Source organism: Pinus tabuliformis, chromosome J (assembly GCF_031772625.1).
Source record: "Pinus tabuliformis cultivar Carrire ecotype Pingquan chromosome J, CPIR1, whole genome shotgun sequence".
NCBI classification, from domain to species: domain Eukaryota; kingdom Viridiplantae; phylum Streptophyta; class Pinopsida; order Pinales; family Pinaceae; genus Pinus; species Pinus tabuliformis.
In genome coordinates this window covers 213,599,475-213,616,150 of record NC_142295.1, presented here as the reverse complement: position 1 = coordinate 213,616,150, position 16,676 = coordinate 213,599,475, and the positions used below count along the sequence as shown (strand labels likewise).

The 16,676-nt window shown below is 37.0% G+C and overlaps 1 protein-coding gene across 1 annotated transcript in view; it reads left to right on the top strand.

Moving 5' to 3' along the window:
* The window catches only part of LOC149226455 (uncharacterized), a 547,178-nt gene that overhangs the window by 401,628 nt on the left and 128,874 nt on the right, over positions 1-16,676 (top strand). The window contains exons 13-14 of the mRNA XM_089377496.1: positions 4,922-5,034; positions 5,400-5,476. Of these exons, the coding sequence (XP_089233622.1) occupies positions 4,922-5,034; positions 5,400-5,476 (190 nt within the window). The remainder of the gene's footprint in view (positions 1-4,921; positions 5,035-5,399; positions 5,477-16,676) is intronic.

Genomic DNA, 16,676 nt, shown 5'->3' with positions numbered 1-16,676 from the left:
TTTTAGATTAGATTTTAATTTATTTAGTTTTGTTTAAATTTTTAATTTAAAAAAAATATCATTTAAAAAAAATAATAATAATAAAAAATAACAATAATAAAGTTTTCTTTTAACTTAGATTAGATTTTTATTTTATTCGAATTTTAGATTCAAAGTTTCATTTAGACTTTAGTTAGCTTAGTCTCATTTTATTTGAAAATATAAAAATATTTTTGGAAATTCTTTGCCAGATCCAGTCTTGGCTCAGGGATTTGTCATGATTGCAATATATCTTTCCTGCTGAGGCTAAAATTTTGATGTGGGATTAATGTTTATCATTTTCATGTGGTTAAATATGCTTGAATGATCATTTAAAGATTAGCTATATGAATGTGATCTCTGGTTAGCATTTAAAATTACGTGATTATTTAAAGCACTTAATTTTTCGAATTTTATTTGCTAGAGTATTGTTGAGCCATTGAGCATTTATCGATTAACTCGCATTTGGCAAAAGGTTAACTTTTGTTTGAGTTATTTGATTGTTAATGAGCTCATATTTCTGCAAGCATTTGGTAAATAATCATTCAGTCATTAACTCTATAAGGCACTGGTCTATTAACTTAGTAAAATCAATTAAGTGCTTGTTCCCCCTCATGTCTCCCAACCCAACTGGTCCTTAGTTGGTCATCCATTTTCCCATAGGGTCTACCCCCCTTAGCCGCGAGAGATAGGCTTAAACGGAGAGATTAGGGATCAGGGTGACAGCCCCCGGTTTGAGCGTTGTCGTGACAATCTGTGCGACAACAGGTTGTACATGGGATCACAAGATGATCTATACTCTGGAAAGAGTTTTTCGGAGGAGGTGGCATTGGCAGGTCACCAGATAGTGCCTTGTTTGGGGCCAAGGACTCTCCGCAGTTAGTTGGGACTTAGTGGTCACTGAGGAGCAGCACAATGGTAGCATCGCCACTTGTACATAGGGGGATTAGCCTCTCATGTCTCTTAGGGAGGATTTGGAGGTGAGGCCCATGCATTAGAGGGTACGACAATGCGACAGTGGAGGTGGCGATACTGGTAGGTTGCAGGCTGATGCATACTATTACCCACCACTTTGTGGGTGATACCCCCTGGAAAAATATTTTCTCCATGATGAGCCTCCGCCAACAACCAACAACCCCTTGATGCCTCCTACTAACTCGTTGTGCCATTTCTTTGCCACCTGAGCCAGCCATGTGGTCCCTCACCCACCTGTATTGATTGTATGTTTGAAGGTGGGCCTCCTGAAGCTAAAGGTATGTCTTGTCATTTGTTAATTGAATATTGGGTTTACTTATCATGGATACTTCTGGGTATGGATTGATGGGGGGATTTGGCGAAAAGAGTGGGCTTAGTTTGTACTCTTGTCTCCTTGATCTCTTTTGGTTGTTACCCTTGGGTCTTAATCCTGTGGGATCTCTTTTATTGACCATTTGGTTCTAGGGTGGTACTACTTGAGAAACCCCGACTTTGGGTGCGTGGTCCTGCTCCTTTACCCGCATATATTACTCCCTTTGCACTCACTAGACCCCATTCATCATTTCTCTCACCTGGGTCCACGTAGGGCTAGCCTCCCTATTCGCTTGCGTGCCCACCTTGGGTCAGGTCTAGAATGATGCCCCAGAGGTTGAAGCAATAAAAAGAAGAAGAAAAAGCATAATTGGCCACATTTAATAGGAAATTGTACCACAAAATGCAAAAAATGGTCGGGACAAAAATAATTAGCACTTGGGAAAAAACCATTACATGAGCTCTACCCCAATCATTGGCCATCACCCTAGTTCCATAGGTCCTAGATGAGCCTCACTTTATAATTCAGGAACCCATGATTGTCCCAATTGCTAGAAGGCAATGAACTGCCCTACCTAAAAGGGGGTAATCACTGCTATATCTTACAAATCATGCTCTTGTGCTTTGAGCCCCGAGAAGTTAATTAAAGAAAATTAATAAAAGACAAAAGGTATATGAAGAAGGGTGGAAAAATCAAGGCCGGGGCACCTCATGTACCACGATTACTCCCTCCTATACATTACATACCCAGGCGGGGGCTTCCCCTTATCTAGCTACCCCTATGCCCTACTATGTGGCCCAAAATTGCTCCTCTCATTCCCTATTCCATTCCACTAATTTGTCACTTGCCATCCCCATTAGAGGGATATACCTTGGACATACTATTCCCTTTAAGGGCTGAAACCACTTAATAAGGTACATGGCTTGAGGACAAGCAATTTTTTTGGGGGAAGGACTGTAATGTTCCCAATTTTTGTGAGTGCAAAATTCACTAAGGAGTTTTGCCAATTTTTGGTGATATTAAATAAAAAGGAGAAAATATTATTTTGTGGGAGAAAACTGGAAATTATTATTTTAATGAAGAATGAAAACAAAGTAATATTTATTTAGTGGAAGGTGGGGACCACCAAGGGAGAGGGCTGGTAACTATAAATAGAGATTGGAGGCATCCATTTGGTATCTTTTGATTATTTGACAATTTAACACTAGTTCTCTTGAGGTGCTTAGCCAAGACAACCCATGTTGTTCAACACAGGGGATTTCCGAGCAAGAATTCCACCCTTGACCACCAAGGGAGAGGGCTAGCAATTATAAATAGAGATTGGAGGCCTCCATTTGGTATCTTTTGATTATTTGACAATTTAACACTAGTTCTTTTGAGCAGTGTTGAAAATATCGGTATCGGCAAAATATCGGCGAGGGTCCAGAAAATATCTTATCGGCAATATCGGCTAAAATATCGGCAAAATATCGGCAAATATCGGCAAGCATAAAAAATATTTTTTTCAGATTTTTAAATATAGCCGATATTTTGCCGATATTTTCAAAATATCGCGATATTTTGCCGATAGTTTCCGATATTTGCCGATATTTTGAAAATATCGTGATATTTTCAAAACAGAAAATATCGCGATATTTTCAAAACAGAAAATATCGCGATATTTTCTCGGCGATATATCGTTTTGCCGAAAATATCGCGATATTTTCGAATATCGCCGATATATCGCCGATATTATCAACAGTGCTTTTGAGTTGCTTAGAACAAGACAACCCGTGTTTTTCAGCGCACGAAATTTCCGAGCAAGAATTCCACCCTTATTTCAGAGAATTTCGAGTCTCCCTAGTGAGACAATTTGGGGAGCTCAATTCAAAGCTTCCATTGGACATCATTGCAAGAGTTTATTCAACAGTGCACATTTCTTGAGCACAAAGGTATTTTTGTGGGGCACATTATGGGAGCACCCATAGGTTTGAGGCTCCAAGCTTTTGTAAGGAATTTTCTTATTGTTAGACTGGAGTTTGGACAACAATTCGCCGAGCTATATTGGAGGCTATTACTTGGGTCGATTTTTCTATTTTTTGGCCGGGGCATAGACGCTATTTGACCAAGTGTTGTGCATGGGTTTAAAGAAGTGGAGATGGGAGAGATAAGGGCTGGAGATAGGAGGTATTTCTTAGGTGGTGAATTTAGTCGGAGTTGAAAGAAATTTCCTGTGGTAGATTTGGGCATAATTCAGTAGTATCAAATCTATGGGGAGTTTTCTGGGCATATTGGGCAATTCACACTTGTTGGGGGTCACCAGGGGTTGGCGGATTCAATCCAAACCCTTTCTAGGTTTTTGTGGGTTTATTGAGAGGAGTCTCTGACTAATTTTATAGAATTTTGCAGGTGATATTCGTGCCCGAAATCCTCATTCTTATAGCAAGACATATTGTTGATTAGCTGGGAAATTTACATCACTTTGTCAGTTCAATTTTGGTTTGGAGTTGGGCCAAACCCTTTCTGGGTATTTTTGAGTATGAGGAGTGGAGCCCGTGGCTGAAATTTCAGGGTGATCCAGGCATTCTTCAGAGCAGATCCTTCAGTCCCATTTTAACAGCAACAACAATAATTTCCTTGGTAGTGTGTAGTACCAGTTTGGACCAGTATTTCCTACAGATCAGAGTTGTCTCACTTGGGTTTTGCATAGCTTGCAGTAGCAGGCCCAAGTTCCATTTTCCTTACTCTTTGTACTCATCATTCTCAAGATTAATAAAATGGCTCAGTGGTTCTACTTTATTTTCCAGGTGTTTTGATATGCTTGTGCAGTATCTGTTTATGGTTGTTGTTCCTTGTACATGTTTCTGTTATTTGCTGTAAATTTTCAATTTGGAATAATACATATAGTGAATAAATATCCTAGGGGTATATCATTGTCCATAATCACCTTCATAAGTCATCAATTGCAGCATCAAAGAAGTATAAATCTTTCCAGTAACCTAGTTGTTGCCTCTAGGGCATAATACAAACAGTCCTACTATCTAAAAGTTACAGAAATTTAGAGTATATTTTACATGCTTCTGTATAGCTTGTGTCTCTATGCGGAGACAATATTTGAGTTTTTGTTGATCATGAGTTGCAGGCCAATTAACCTTTACAAATTATTTTTCAAGAAACTGGTCATGTTAAAAATCAATATTTCTAACTTTCAGAAAACACAAAAGAAACTATGGTTAACGACGTTTCAGAGTTCTATTTGTTCATGACGTTATATCTTTCATGTCCCGTTTTGTGAACTATGAACTCGTGTTCAATGTATGCATGCTTCCTCTGAGATATTATATCTCAAATCCCTAGTAGATCTTTGTGCTGAAATAAGAAACCACTTTCTTTCATCAGTATAATCTATTGATGTATTGTCAATGTTACTTTGAGTTGGTATGGTTAATGTTATTCATGGAAATATTATGAGGTCCATGGTAGCATCCGATTTTCTAGTAATGTGCAAGATTTGATTCTTCGAAATATGTTATCTATTCTTGTAATTGCCACCGGAAGAGTATGTTAAATTACTCAAATTACCTAATATGGATATCTTTTGGCACTAACATTCCTATTTTGCTGGTTGTTCCACAGGTTTGGCACTAACAGTAGATCCCAATTTCAAAACATTTCAAGCAGCCTATCCGTATGTTGTGCGCAGACTCCTTATTGATAATTCAACTCCTATGAGGAAGATACTTCACTCAGTATGTTCTTGCACACCTCGACTGGGTTGTCTCTTTTTATTACTTTGATGTTGTATCATATTTTACTGGCACTCACTTTGGAAGTTGGAGAAAGCACCATTTTATGAGTTGACAGTCATGTCTGAAAATTTTGACAAAACAAATTTTGGAGTCATTACATTAGCTCTGTTTACGGTCTTCCTATAATTATGTGCATTCTCTGAATGGCATACGTTGTTTTAAGATTTAATGTGTTTACATATTATTGACAGGCATTATAAAATCATTGAACGAGTGTTCACTAGTATGACATGCACCTAAGACATATTTGACATTTGCTAATTATGTTCATTTAACTAAGCTTTTGTTCTTGTGACTGACTGCAGCTGGTATTTAATGAAAGGAAGGAATTCCAGTGGTCTAGGCTTGCTTTGTTTATAAAGCTAGGAGAGCAACATGTTAAGTAAGTCTATAGCTACAGTTATAATATTTGTGCATAGTTCTTTTTTGTTTCCATGTTAAACCTTCTAGAAATGTAGAATTTTCCATTCTTCTTAACAACATTAAATATCCAGCATTAGGTTTCACATTTGACAGCCTAGAGTAAGTAGTCATCAACTTATATTATCACTTCCTTTCTTCATTGGCATGCTTATTTGAAGTAAGCATTGCACAGTGACATGTTTCCCATGGTGGGGGCTGCAGCCCTCACGTTTTCCATGCTGTGGGGGGGATGTTTCCACACACCCCTTTTTCGAAGAAACTCAGGAAAATGTCCATGTTCACAAATTCTTTCGAGGAAGCATGCATACACTATAAATGTAAAAATGAAAACATAAATGTGTTTCCCCAAAAGAGGAGCATCTAGGTACCTCCCACCCCACCTCAAAATGGGGATGCCTAGGCACTTCACTGCCCCCAATTTGTTTGTCCTACAACCCTTTTAGACAAAACAAAGATAGGATATAGAGCTTTGAGGAGCTTCTGACCTTGGTAATTAATGGTGATATTAAATTCTTAAAGTAAAAGGACAGACAAGATAAAAGACTGTCAATTTTTACTTGAATTTTTAACATTGTCATTAATTGTTTTAGGATGTTTGATAGTGGTTGCAACCTCATCAAACTTCCTCTGGAGAAAGTAGAATTTTATATTCCATTCAAAATTCAGCAAATTTAACAGTTTTCAAGATGTTAAGAGTGGTAGGATTGCATCATTTCCATTGGATTACACAATGATGAATTTCCATGTGATGAATTATTATTATTGGGATTTTTATCATTATTCTTTTTTATTTTGATAATAAGTTTACAGATGGGTAACCCTATGCTAGGAACCCTGACATCCCCCTTATATTTCCCCAAAATTTAGGGGTTCTCCCACACATCCCTGTGTGTGTCTCCCTGCTCCCATGCTCCTCGATCCTGGAAACTTTGTGGAACATTGGTTGAAACTACTTGAAAGGCTATACTCTGTGTTCATCCTAGTTCAAAATGTTTCAAAATCATGTTATATAATGTGTAAATATTTGTGTCTATTCATAAAGAGGGCAAGTCCATGGTATAGCCCAAGAACTTGCATTTATTGTCTTACCCTTGCATATTGAAGTTCATGTTTGTGTAGAAGTAATTGACCACAAGTGTATATGTTGGTCTTTTTACCCCCCAAACTAGTAGGTCTCATTAAAGTCTTCACATGACACTAAGGTGGCAGCACGCAAGACAAGTGCCCGTTGTTACCTAGGCACAAGTCTGCAGTCTTTAGGAAATAGTAAATACCCTCCACCACATGTTGGTATATTAGTGCCTTGTAATACTTCTAGGGTGATGGAGTCAAGGAGCTAATTTTAAAGATCTTGTTGTTATGAAGATGAACATTGGATTGTAGAAAATGCAGACCAGCAAGAAAATATCACTCTCGTTATGGAAAATATGCCTTGAAATGGCACAGAATGAGTGTTAGGAGCCCTTACCAAGTTTGAGATGAATGCCTTGTTGTAGACCTTGGTAAATGGCTGAAAATGAATAATTTTTTTTATGTCCTGCAACTTTAGACCTGAAAAACGGCAAAGAAAACACATAAAGTAGCAAGCTAAACCCTTTTTGGAGTCACCCACTAGCCTATAAATACTCTTTTTAAAGTTAGATCTAAGGGATGAAAATGATTGGGCAATGAATGAATGTCAATAAAATAGCCCAACACTAAGAATAAATGAGTAATTTGAAAGATATTGAAATATGAAAATGTTACTCACTAAAAGGGGTTAAATCCACAAGGGATAAAAAATCCAGATCTTATTTGATGCAAAATTTTAGTTTCCAGCAAGCTGGAAATTTATTGTTCACTTAAAACAATGATAAATTGATGCCAAGAAGAAAAAGAAAGGGAAGAAAAAAAAAGGGCAAGGGTTTATGTGTACTTACCTAGAATATCAAACCCCGGGCAAGGAATATTTTTGACATTGAAGAGCCTACACATCAAGAGGAAGGTATTTGCCACAAAATCTCTTTCTTTGGTGGGCATCCACTTCAATCTTGTCCATAAATTTCTTTGCCTTAGTTGTTTGCCCTAAGGTAAACCCTAGGCTAGTCTTGCTTCAATTTAGGGGCTTGTTTGAGGGTTTCATGTGCCTTGATCTTGTTGATAAGCATTGTTAATTTGTTGGAAACCCTTTCTCCTTGCCTTAACCTTTGGTCATCCCAACACTCAACTTACCAATCGAGCCCTAGGTATAGTGCCTCATCTTATAGGTCTCTATAAAGAAAGTGAATTGCCTCCTATTGGAGCCTTGAGCCTAAATTGTGCCTTTCTTGTAGAAAGCCTTATTGTGTCACCTTGTACCCTAACCTTAGAATATCCATTAGGTGACCTTCTCACATATTGGGACTCCTCCCATTGGTGAAAATCCATAAAGAGCAAGGGGTTTTGGCTATGGTGACAGTGGGCTATCACCCCATTGCTGTCACTTTTCCTTGTTTTAACTTTGTAGGGTGGCCCTCTCCAAGGCCTGCTAGATTTTGCAACAACATGGACATGCAAGGGTTCCTTTATTATGTGATGGAGCATCAGTTGCTTAGGAACTAGGTGATGGTTAATGATGGGGGTAGAGCTCATCCTAGGCTTTTGCCCACGCGCTAATCAATGTCTTGGCCATCTTTCGCACTTTAACTTTTCCTTTTCTTTTATTGTGGCCATTTGATGCTTTTACTTTTCTTTTAGCCACATCAACCTCTAGGGCAGAGTTTTTCAACCCTAACTCAAAGATGTGGATGTAAGGGTTCCAATCTCAATGAACTAATGACTGTGAACCCAAAGGATGGATGTGAAATCAAGGGAATGAAGAAGGTTGTTAAGTATGGAATGGTTATGGCACGCTACTTCAGTCCATTTAGTAACCCCCTCTATAACCCTAAGGCCTTAATCCTATTGGAAAATCAAGGATATTATATTAGGGTTTGATTCTCCTTTCTTGATAATTATTTGTGAGTGTGTTGGCTCCTTTTACTTATTTATTAGCTTATCTTTCATCAAGCAATTATACATATATGAAGATTGCAAAACAAGAGACACAAGGTATAGGCACATGCCAGGGAAAAACCCCCCTCGAGGGGAAAACCTAGTCAAGATAAATCTTCCTTTAAATAGTATTCTTTGAGAATCTTTACTCTAGACCAAGACCAGACTTTCCCTCCACACCATGTTAGCCTCCAAGATCTTCGACCCCTTCCAATAACTCTGACTAAGCAACAGTTTCCAACAACATGTAGCTTTCGACAACAACGAAATCTTAGGAAACTTCGATCTCCCAACCTAGACCACAAAGCAGAGAGAGAGAGGCACCAAAAGCTCGATTTTCTTCTTCTCTAGAGACCCTCCCAAACTCACACTTCTTTCGTCCTCCCAACAATAGACTTTGCACTTCTCGAACTCTTCTTGAGATATCGAACTTGCTTGAGAGAGAGAGTGATGCAAATGACTTCGACCTCCTTCAATATATGGGCTTCTAGTGGGTTGAATGGGGGTCCTTAGGCCGACATGATGTGGAAGACACATAATTCATATTTGACTTGATACAAGATCTTTTTACATGATTCAAAAGCCCAAGAAGGGTCTCTTCGAATATACAATGCCTCTATAAACTCAATATTAATCCTAGGAGTCCACAATGGGGATTTTGACTAATATAATGATTGCCCAAGCATAAAACCCATGCTTTAATAAGTCATTGTTACAATAATAAAAAATATTTTCTTTATTCTTTTGACAAGTACATTACATAATGACTCAAGTACATTATTGAAGACCGAACATAGTTACATTTTCTAACAAATCACGTTGGACTAGGGCCAAAGACTAACCACTCTGGTAAGGTGAGAGAACAATATTATAGTCAAGATTAGTCAATCATCTAGATTAACCCTTTGCTATGTTAAAATGCGCAAAACATTAAGTAAAAGCACATGATTGCAAAATGGTTAAAGTATCTCTTGAGTGGTGACCCAACTTCAAGAGGATGTTGGATGGTGAGAAGTTTATGACTAATGCAAATGGCGGATAAATGTGGCATATCTGTTGGAAATTTTGAGAGGGGGGGCAGAATCACTATTTCTTTCAATTGTTATATTATGACAGTTAAGAATTTTATCACAAAATAAACTAGAACACGAGATAGAACACAAATAATTTTATTGATAAAAAATAGTGAGGGCTCCAATCCTCTTTTACAACAATCTCAGGCTCTAACTTGTACAAAAAGATCCATGACTTTTTCAATGCTCCAACCTTGAACAAATCCAAGATCCTATTTGTTGGTCAGTGTTGGTCAGAATGAGGACTCCAATCCTCTCAACAACTCCAAGCTCCAACTTAGTAAAAAATGAGGACTCCAATCTTCTCAACAACTCCAAGCTCCAACTTGGTCAAACCAAAACTTTACAAAAATACTTACTTCAAAAATGCTTCAAAATGTCTTCAATGCTTGAAGGATGTCTTCAATAATGCTCCAAGTATAGGCAAGGATGTCTGCTCCAACATGAGACCTATATCAGCTCAACAAATCTTCAATAAGGCTATTTCAACAAGGATCAACAAGTCTGCTCCAATTTTGTCTTTAAGTTTGCAAAAGAAACTCTTCAACAACTACTCCAATGATGGCTTCAACACTACTATAAAGAGGCTTCAAGGTCTACACAAAAATTCTTCTAGAAGCTGCTCCAACAAGTATGCACAAGGGTCAACAACTTCAAAGCATGCTCGAAGAAGGTTGTTCCTAGATATCAAAATTTAGAATCTTTCACAAATCCGAATGTCCAAGTCTGTGACAAGTTTCCTAGGGATGAGACTCTTTGTCATAGGTCTCTACAGGGCTGAAATTATAGAGGTCTGCTACAAACCTTCCATAGGGTCGAAACCCCTTATCACAGGTCTCCACAAGGTCGAAATTATAGAGGTCTTCTATAGACCTTCTGTTGTCGCATAGATTGTCTAAGCAACGCGACGACGCTCAGACCAGGGGCTGTCACCCTGATCCCCGATCTCTCCGTTTAAGCCGTCTCCTTGAAGCAGGCTAAGAGGGGTAGACCCTATGGAAAAAAAGGAAGACCAACTGGGAACCAATTGGGTTGGGAGACATAGCAGGAGGAAACAAGCACTTGATCGATTTTAGAATTGATTAGATCCTTAAATGCTTAAGACCAGTGCCCTATGGAGTCAATGAAAATCAAGTAATTAATTAGCTGCTGTTGCTTATGAAGTAATTTAATGATTGCTTGAACATATTTACAAAATTTCCAATATGTGATGAGCATTATATAATCAAGCAATAATTAATCTCACTAGATGCAAGATATTCAATAGATGCGCAATTTTCTAGCAAATAAATTTCAAAAGACCAAATACTTCAAGAAACTACAGAATTTTAAATGCTAACCAGATTTAAATAGTTAATCTCCAGATATAAACATTTAAGCACATTTAACTATACCACAACAGAAAAAAAAGACTTTAAAAGGAATTTCGAAATTTTAATTAGTCTTTTTTCAGAATTTTTTAATTTTTAAATATATTTTTTTTATAGTTTTATTTTTTATGAGATTTTTGCTAAAGTGAAATAAACAAAAATCTAAATCTAAATGATAACAAAAATCTAAACTATACAATAAAAACAAAATTCCTAATAAAAGCCTAAGGATTAAATTTTTTATGCTTTTTAGGATGATTTATATTTTATATTTTATTAGATATATATATATATATATATATATATTTAATTTTTGATTTTTTAAATTCTAAGTTCAAAATCAAAATAGAATAGAATTAAAGTCCTAAATAGAATTAAAATCTAATCTAAACTAAGGTCTAGTCTAAAACCTAAAAGGAACTTTTTTTATGGCCTTTTTTATATTTTTTTTGAGTTATTTTTTAAATAAAAAAAAAAAAAAAAACTAAACCTAAAAAAAAATGTCTAATTCTAAACTAAATGAAACTTAAATTAAGCAATAAATATATACAAATAAAATGAAATCTAAAACTAAAAAAAAAATTCTAATTCTAAAAAAAAAACTAATTATATTAACTATATCAAAGGATAAAAATCAAAATTTTTATTTTATTTTATTTTATTTTGTATTTTTATGATTTTTATGATTTATTTTAAAATCAAAAGTAAAACAAAACTAAACTTAAAAGTATCTAATTCTAAAACCTAACTTAAATAAAATTAAAATCTAATCTAAACAAACAAAAAGAGAAAACGCTAACTTCAAAATCAAATACTCTAATATGTTCTAATCATATTAACCCTAAGCTTCACCCACGCATAAAAAGAAATCGAAATCTTGTCTGCGATTGGTGTTTGCAGGTTTGAAGAAGGGAGCTCGAGCAGCATGTGGATGGTTATGGAGGTTGCGTAGGGTTTGATTGCAGGTTGGACGGCGGCAGCAAGGAGCAACAACATATGGAGGAGGCTGAACAACGATTTGCAGGTGAAGGCGTGGGCAGCATGGAGCTGGAAGTGGCAACGTGAAGGGTGAAGGGGCTGCATGAGAATGAGGATCTGCTTGCAGGTTGGACGGCGAGGAATGGGAGAGTAGCAAATCGATGGAGGGAAAGTTGATGGGTGAGGAAGAAGAAAACACAGAGTTGTATGGATTTGCTGGCAGCTTTGATGAAAGGACGGTTGAGGGAAAAACGAGTAGCTGGGCAGCGTGATGGCAGATTGGACGCAAATTGAAGGAGCTGCTAGCTGGCTAGAGGACGAGGGTGCTGGAATGAATACGCAGAGAGGGATTGAGTATTGACTGCGTGGAGGAGAGATAAAGTCGAAAAGATATGTAGAAACCTAGATGGCAGATAGAAGGTGTAAGGAGCTCGAGCGAGGGGTATGAGGTTCGATGCACACGTAGATAGGTAGCGTGAGGGGCTTAGTGAAGAAGCCTGCAGAGACGACAGCCACAAGCAGCGTATGAAGCGTGGATGGGGAAAAGAAATTTTGAATGCAGGTGAGAGAAGAAGTATGACAGCAGTAAAACCCTTAATGAATTTTGAAAATAATTCTGCTGGACCGTAAACAAAATGGAAAATTGCTGCCAAATAAAACCTTGGAATTTCCAAATTAAAATGTTATATTCTGCTTCAGGATTTATTAGTAAACCCCAAAAAATTTCTCCAGATTTAGACAAGATCTGAAACCCTGGACTGCAAAACGATGCACCTGCAAAAGCTAGTTTTGAGGCCAGATCTTACCCTCCAGGGCCTAGATCTGGTTTCAAACAAAAAAATTTCCTCAGACCTGCAATCTGCAATGGCAAAAAAAGAACACCCATAAATAATATATGCAAGGATTAAACCTAAAAGGAAACCCAAAAACCAGCTAAATAGTTACAATATTCACAGCTTAAAGGCTCTAAATAGCCAGATCTATCAGTTTGCCACAAAAATATTTTTTAAAGATTTTGAATTTAAGATGAGGTGCTTCAGAAAACCCTTCATGCATTCACCAGAAAATTTCAAATGATAAGCCTGGGGTCAAAACTCGCTGGGCTCTTCAGAAAATGCATTCCGGGAGTTGGCTGGTTCAGCCGAGAACTTCCCCAAACGCCCAGTAATCTCAATAAAAAGAAAAGATTTCCTGCACAGCGTAATTCAACCATTAACAAAGAGGGAGAAAACGATACTAAAATCCAGATCTAATGGAGATACCTGCCATCATATTCAGAAATTTAACTACCATTCAAACCCTAGCGACTAAACAAGATACTTGTGTTTAACATCACTTTTCATTAAGCTATCATCAATGGCTGAAAATAAATTTATGCAGAAAAATAAAACATCTTACAGCGTTTCCAGAAGAGTAACACCAACAAGATTTCAACCCCAACGTCTTTCTTTATTGCACATGAAAAATGACTACAAAAGAGCTTTCTTTAGCACACAACTCTCAGATCCAATGATCTCAAATGACCCTTGACACCCTATTTAAAGGAAAATTTCCCGACGGCTAGTTCGAGTGATCCATGTCAAAGTGATCTCGACCGTCGATGAGGATCAAAATCTCTTTTAATCTCATCCGTCGAAATTTTAAATGCATTTTAATATATTAAAAAATTAAAATTTTGCATTTATTTTCTCAAAACTTTGACTTATTATTATTTTATTTTATTTTTTAAATTTTTATTTATTTATTTATTTTATTTTATTTTTTATCTTTTAGTTATTTTTAAATTTTTATTATTATTTATATCTTTTATTATATTTATTGGACCCTCGAACTTAGCCTTTGGGAAAAAACACCTAGGACCTAGGACTTATGAGCAGATTAAAACATTTTCTAACCCTCAAGACACTTTACATCATGACTTTTGCAATTTTACATTTCAAGGGGAAAACCCATTTGACATAGACCCTTATAGACCACCCATTCTTGCGACACAAATATAATCTAGCAGATCAAGCAATTTGTAATAATCTAACCGAATAGTTATAATTTATTCCAAATTACTTTTACATAGACTCGAAGCGCACTAGGATTCCCCTAAGATTCTAATGACAAAATCCATTTCGGCTTTGGGGTTAGGCTGAAGGAAAACTCTGCCGATCATGGATCGGTGTGACAAAAAACCTTCAAGAACGTAGATCATCACTAGAATATTAGGTTTACCTAGGAAAATACATACATGACACAGATCTGCTAAGATTATTTACAATTTACACATGCAGATTGGGTTTACAAAACAACACGATTAGGCTGATGATGATAGTCGAATGGCACGGACACGTCGATCAAGCGCTATCCCTTTTGTGAAAAAAGGGGGTGTACTGCTATGGGTAGTTGACACGTAGTGGTCAACATCTGGCTCTACTTGGGGACACGTTGCTGCATTGTAGGAATGTGAGAATCCAGAATCTGCATCCACGCAACACACAACAAAACATAAGTAGCGTCCATCCAAAAATCATCATATAACATTAAGCACAGGAAAGATATAAGCTCTTCATTTATTAACTATCTAGTAACATGAAAAGTAAATCTAATCCTAAAACAGAAATGAAAATGCTGAAAAAACAAGGAGTAGGGTTAGAAATACAAAGGATGCCCCATGGCATCAGATGTGTTCAATATAGTGTATACTGAGCATTTGCCTACTTTCAGGCAAATCTATTGGCTGCTTCTTGGATGTGCCATGTCCAATTCTGCATATGGTAGGACTTTTTCCTATTCGAAAATCAAGTTGCTCGCGGTCGTCTAATGCATCAAATCTTCTTCTCGTTCTCTTTCTTTTGCGTTTTTTCTTTGTGGCAGGTTGTATCACTGATGATGTGGAACTTTCTGCTTCAAAGCTCTCAGATGAAGTATGTAAGATATGCGTGAAATGTCTTTCTTCATTCTGCTTTTGCTCTGTCAAGGATGATGGATCAGTCTCACAAGTGTCATGAGTTGTAACTTGATCTTCTATGACTGGTGGATTAACCGTGTGAGCATCAACCTGATTATTAATTTCCCTTTTATCCAGGTCACTTTCATTTATCCACTTTTCAATGGAACAAAGGACCTCATAATAAGATGGAGCTTGTTGCAGCAGATAATGAGGCTTCTGATCTATTGACGTTCCCTGGTTTCTTTCATCCTCTGACCGCTTTTGAAATTTTTGAACCTGTATTTTAATGGCATCCATCTGACTAGAGTGTTCAACCTTCATAGCACTGATTTCCCTGGCATGGTCTTCTTCCATGGTCAGTGACTTATTCTGAAGACATATTTGACTGTCTTCCATATCTTTTATTACTTTGTTGTCCTTTGCTTTTATGGTCATCCAGCAATGTTGTATAAAGTTTATTTCTTTCCTATGATTTGCTTGCATGGTAGCCAACTGATTATTATGATCAAATGTCATCATAGTCATTTCATCATCCACAGTTGACAACTTGTTCTGAATAACACTTATTTCCTCCTAATAACTTGCTTTCATGGCAGTCGCCTGATTTGAATGATTGAGTTCCATGATCTTCATATTTTCCTCTAAGCCTGATAACTTGCTTTGCATAAAATTAATTTCCCTGTCATGATTAGCTTTCATGGTCTCAATTTCCTTAGCATGCTGTCTTTGCATGTCGGTTACGTGATTAGAGTGTTTAATTTTCATGCTTTCCATCTCCTTTTCACGTTTTTCTAGGTGGGTGCATAAAGTTCTCATATCATTGGCGTAATTAGTTTGATTGATCTCCATATTCTTTACCAACCGCATTAGTTCTTCTATAATTTACTTTTGATTTTCCTTTTCATTGATTCCACAATTTGTCCCTGCTTTCCACTATCCTGGATTTGATCTGCAATGATACAGGTGGATGGCACATTCTGATATGAATAATCGACAGCTGGAACTTTCATAAGATTACTTTCATTCTGTTGCACAATTTTAGGGGCACAAGGCGAGGTATCTTGATAACCATATCTATCTTTGAAAGCATTGACAATGTCTTGTAAAGAAGTGAAAGAATCTTTAGGACAATTATTAAACCAATTCAAAGCATCATCCTCTAAAGAAAGGACAAATAGATGCATTTTGACATCTTCATGATTATATTGAGGAGATCTACAATACATGATCATTATACGAGTAAACCTGCCTAGATGCTTTTTAACAGCGACTGAATCACCATTTGAGAACAAAGGTAATTTAGAAATGGCCACTTCCGGAACATCATGGAGAACATCAGCAAAATGACATGGGTTAAACGAATAATCCATGACGAGGGACCAAATGGATGATAGAGAGAGATCCTGGTTCAAGATAATCAAGAGATGAAAGAAGTGGAGTCGTCACTTGAACAATGAATCTAATTCTAGGATCCAAAAAGCAACAAACAAGCAGATATGACGGAGGCTTCTTGCCTGGGAAAAATAAAAGAAATGGAGCCGCCACCCAAACAAAAAACAAACTGAAGAGTAGGAGTTGAAGCTATGATGATATGACGAAAGATAAGGCAATGAGAAGATCAAATGACGCCAAAGAATGTTGGCCTTGCCGGCTCAAATGAAAAGATTCCAAATTCCAGATGAGAAAGAAGAATGAAGATGAAATGTCGTTGAAACACCGAGAATAAAATGTCCCTGGCAACAGCGCCAAGAAATGTTGTCGCACAGATTGTCTAAGCAGCGCGACGAC